Genomic DNA, 2616 nt, shown 5'->3' with positions numbered 1-2616 from the left:
AAGTCTTTGATTACTTGGTCCTTCGTGGTCTCTTTCTCTCTCTTTCTCGCGCGCTCTCTCTCTCTGTCATGCTCACCCTTAAAAGTGTGAGTAGGGTGAGCAAACAACATGCTTATTTCCCAAAAGTGCTGTCTTTTCCAAATTGGCATTCATTATGAGAGCAGTCTGTGAAACGGTCCAGTATGCTGGTCACGTCTCCACCTGCCTGACAACAGGCAGACTGCCGAGGGTTCGCAGGCTTATCACTTTTGTTGCCCATAAAATAAAATAAAAATCAACAAATAAAGAATATGTGCAACAAAAATCTACACTTGACTGTGTTTTTCTAGAATTGCTGGAAGATAAAAGGTTGCAACACACAAAACAAACTCAAGAAAACATATTTCTTTTAGAAACTTTTATTATGAGACTAAACTGTAGAAAATATGTAGATAAGGCATATTCTTATTTTCTGAGATGCAAAACCCAGCATTGTAAAGGCAAAGTGGAACAGGCAGTGTGGAGACACAAAACACCTCCGTTTGGACAATAGCTGCATAACCTTTGATCACTCCGAGTCATATTACCATTGCAATTATTATTCCTATTAAATAAGACACGTTGGTGTTGAAATTTAAACTCTTAAACTCCTCTAAAACCTCCACGACAGTAAAGAGTATTGCCTTCTGCGATGCATTTGAGACTGTAAGTCTGAATAGGCGAGAGGTAATGAGCAATTTACGACAGGCTATAGGTCAAAAATAGATACATATTAAAATGAATGCGTACAAAAACATCTATAAATCTCTTACATACAAAAATAGCTTAAAATATTTACAAAAAAACAACAACAACATGTTTTATACAAATATAACTTCATATAATAAAATTCGCCAAGTTGGAAGCATGTAAGATTTGTGAGAGGGGTCAATCAGGGCAAACCTTCTTTGATTACATTGGCATACAGGTAAAATAACAACGTTTTCTTATTGTTGTTGTTTTTATATATAGCCTATATATGCCACAGTGTCGTGGAAAGTCATTTTAAAAATAGATTTCTTGGACGAATGCGCTGGAAGAACTGGACTCCCGCGCTTCCCTTTTAGTCCTTTGGCTGTTTGAGACTCGGGACCCGTGGTTTGCCGGTTTGTATGGGCCATCTCTGGGTGTGGATTCGAGTCTACCCGAACCGGGCTGCAGCGCAAACGCAGTGCTTTGTGTTCTTGGAGGTCATCCGAGTTCCTCCCAAGCGAGTGCTGCGATTTTAAGGTATTTTCTAAAGAGAAAGGGACATGGTGAGTATCTTGCATAAACAGCAGAATCGTAAAAACACAATTATAGTGGCGATAAAGATTATTTGAATTCATACGAACCTTCCTTTCGCGAACGTTCAAAACCAGTTGGTGAAATCCAGGAGCTCTTGTTCTTCTGGACTCAGAGGGTCGTAGGAGCCCTCATCTGAAGAGTAAGAGGACACGGGCGAACCGGCCATAGAGTTCATGTCATTAGAGTAGTTTTGGGAGATGGTGGGTGACAGGACGCCGGACTGGAACGCCGCGCTCACCGCGTCATGCTCATCCAAAAGCTGCTGGAGCGCGCGGATGTACTCCACAGCCGAGCGCAGCGTCTCCACTTTACTCATCTTCTTGTTCGCCGCTCCGTTGGGGACGTGTTCGCGGAGAGTAGCAAAGCCGTTGTTCACCAGCTTTACCCGGTTGCGTTCTCTCTCGTTCCGCCTGGCCACCGCGTGCGGCTGCTGCTGGGGCAAGCTGTACCCGAAGCCGGCGAAGTTGAGCCTCCTTTTGCACCGGAGCAGCTCCGGAGAGGATGAGCGCTGCCTCTTCGTCTGCTTCGACGCGGACTTGTTGCTGCACTGGCTGTCGGTCGGACTGAGTTGGATGCTCTGAGATGCAAAAAAGCATGCAGGTGGCATGAACTGCTGCTGGTTTACGCTTATTTCCATCTTGGCAGTGATGTCCATTTCGCGGAGGGGAAAAAAGGAGCGAAGAAAACACAAAAGTTTTCTTTGGGATGCCTGGTGGCAGTGCGTCTTGCTCGTGGCGTTCACGTGTGGCTTCAATGGGCAGGGATGCTCCGGACTCTCGACCTGATCTGAGTTGGAAACAGCGCGGCCTTTTCAATCCGCCGGCGGCCCGCCGCGCGTTCCTCCTGACCACGCCCCCTGAGATGCACTTGCGTTGCGTACGCCGGGCGCGTGCCGCTCCTGCCACTGAGTAAACAACTTCTCGTAAAGAATGACTAGAGGTGTTTTTCGGTTATGACAAGTGTTTGTTGGAGAACAAACACACGCACACACTCAGCTTCGAGAGGCAATAAAGGCATCCTGTGACCATGTAAAACTTAATAACGGTGCGCTTCGATCTTTCTTTAAGGCACTATGAGAAACGAATAATGAAACTTAAGATTAGTCGCTTTAAATCACGAGAAAAAACTTGAGTAAAATATAAGAACGATGCATGTTGACTGTATTTGCTGCTAAAGACCACGAAAAAAAGGTGTTTATGAATAAAGTCTCATGAATAAAGAAGACTAGTTTTCACAATTAAATCTGCCATTAAACAGCATTAAATAATAGAAAAAAACTGTATTTGTAGGACAGAGGGTTGTAAGTGTTTC

At 44.5% G+C, this 2616-nt stretch overlaps 1 protein-coding gene across 1 annotated transcript; it reads right to left on the bottom strand.

Annotated features, from left to right (window-relative positions):
* Positions 1-385: 385 nt before the first annotated feature.
* Positions 386-2218, bottom strand: ascl1a (achaete-scute family bHLH transcription factor 1a). Its single transcript, XM_059511197.1, has 2 exons — positions 1368-2218; positions 386-1255 (listed from the first exon to the last, which is right to left on the bottom strand). The coding sequence occupies exon 1, from the start codon at positions 1958-1960 to the stop codon at positions 1370-1372; it is 591 nt and encodes a 196-aa protein (XP_059367180.1). The 5' UTR covers positions 1961-2218; the 3' UTR covers positions 386-1255; positions 1368-1369.
* Positions 2219-2616: the final 398 nt, after the last annotated feature.

The sequence above is a fragment of the Carassius carassius genome, chromosome 26 (assembly GCF_963082965.1).
Source record: "Carassius carassius chromosome 26, fCarCar2.1, whole genome shotgun sequence".
NCBI lineage: Eukaryota > Metazoa > Chordata > Actinopteri > Cypriniformes > Cyprinidae > Carassius > Carassius carassius.
This window is presented reverse-complemented; position numbering and strand designations above follow the sequence as displayed.

Excerpts from the sequence above, each read along its gene's own strand:
- ascl1a (XM_059511197.1), bottom strand. The coding sequence starts at position 1,960 with ATGGACATCACTGCCAAGATGGAAATAAGCGTAAACCAGCAGCAGTTC.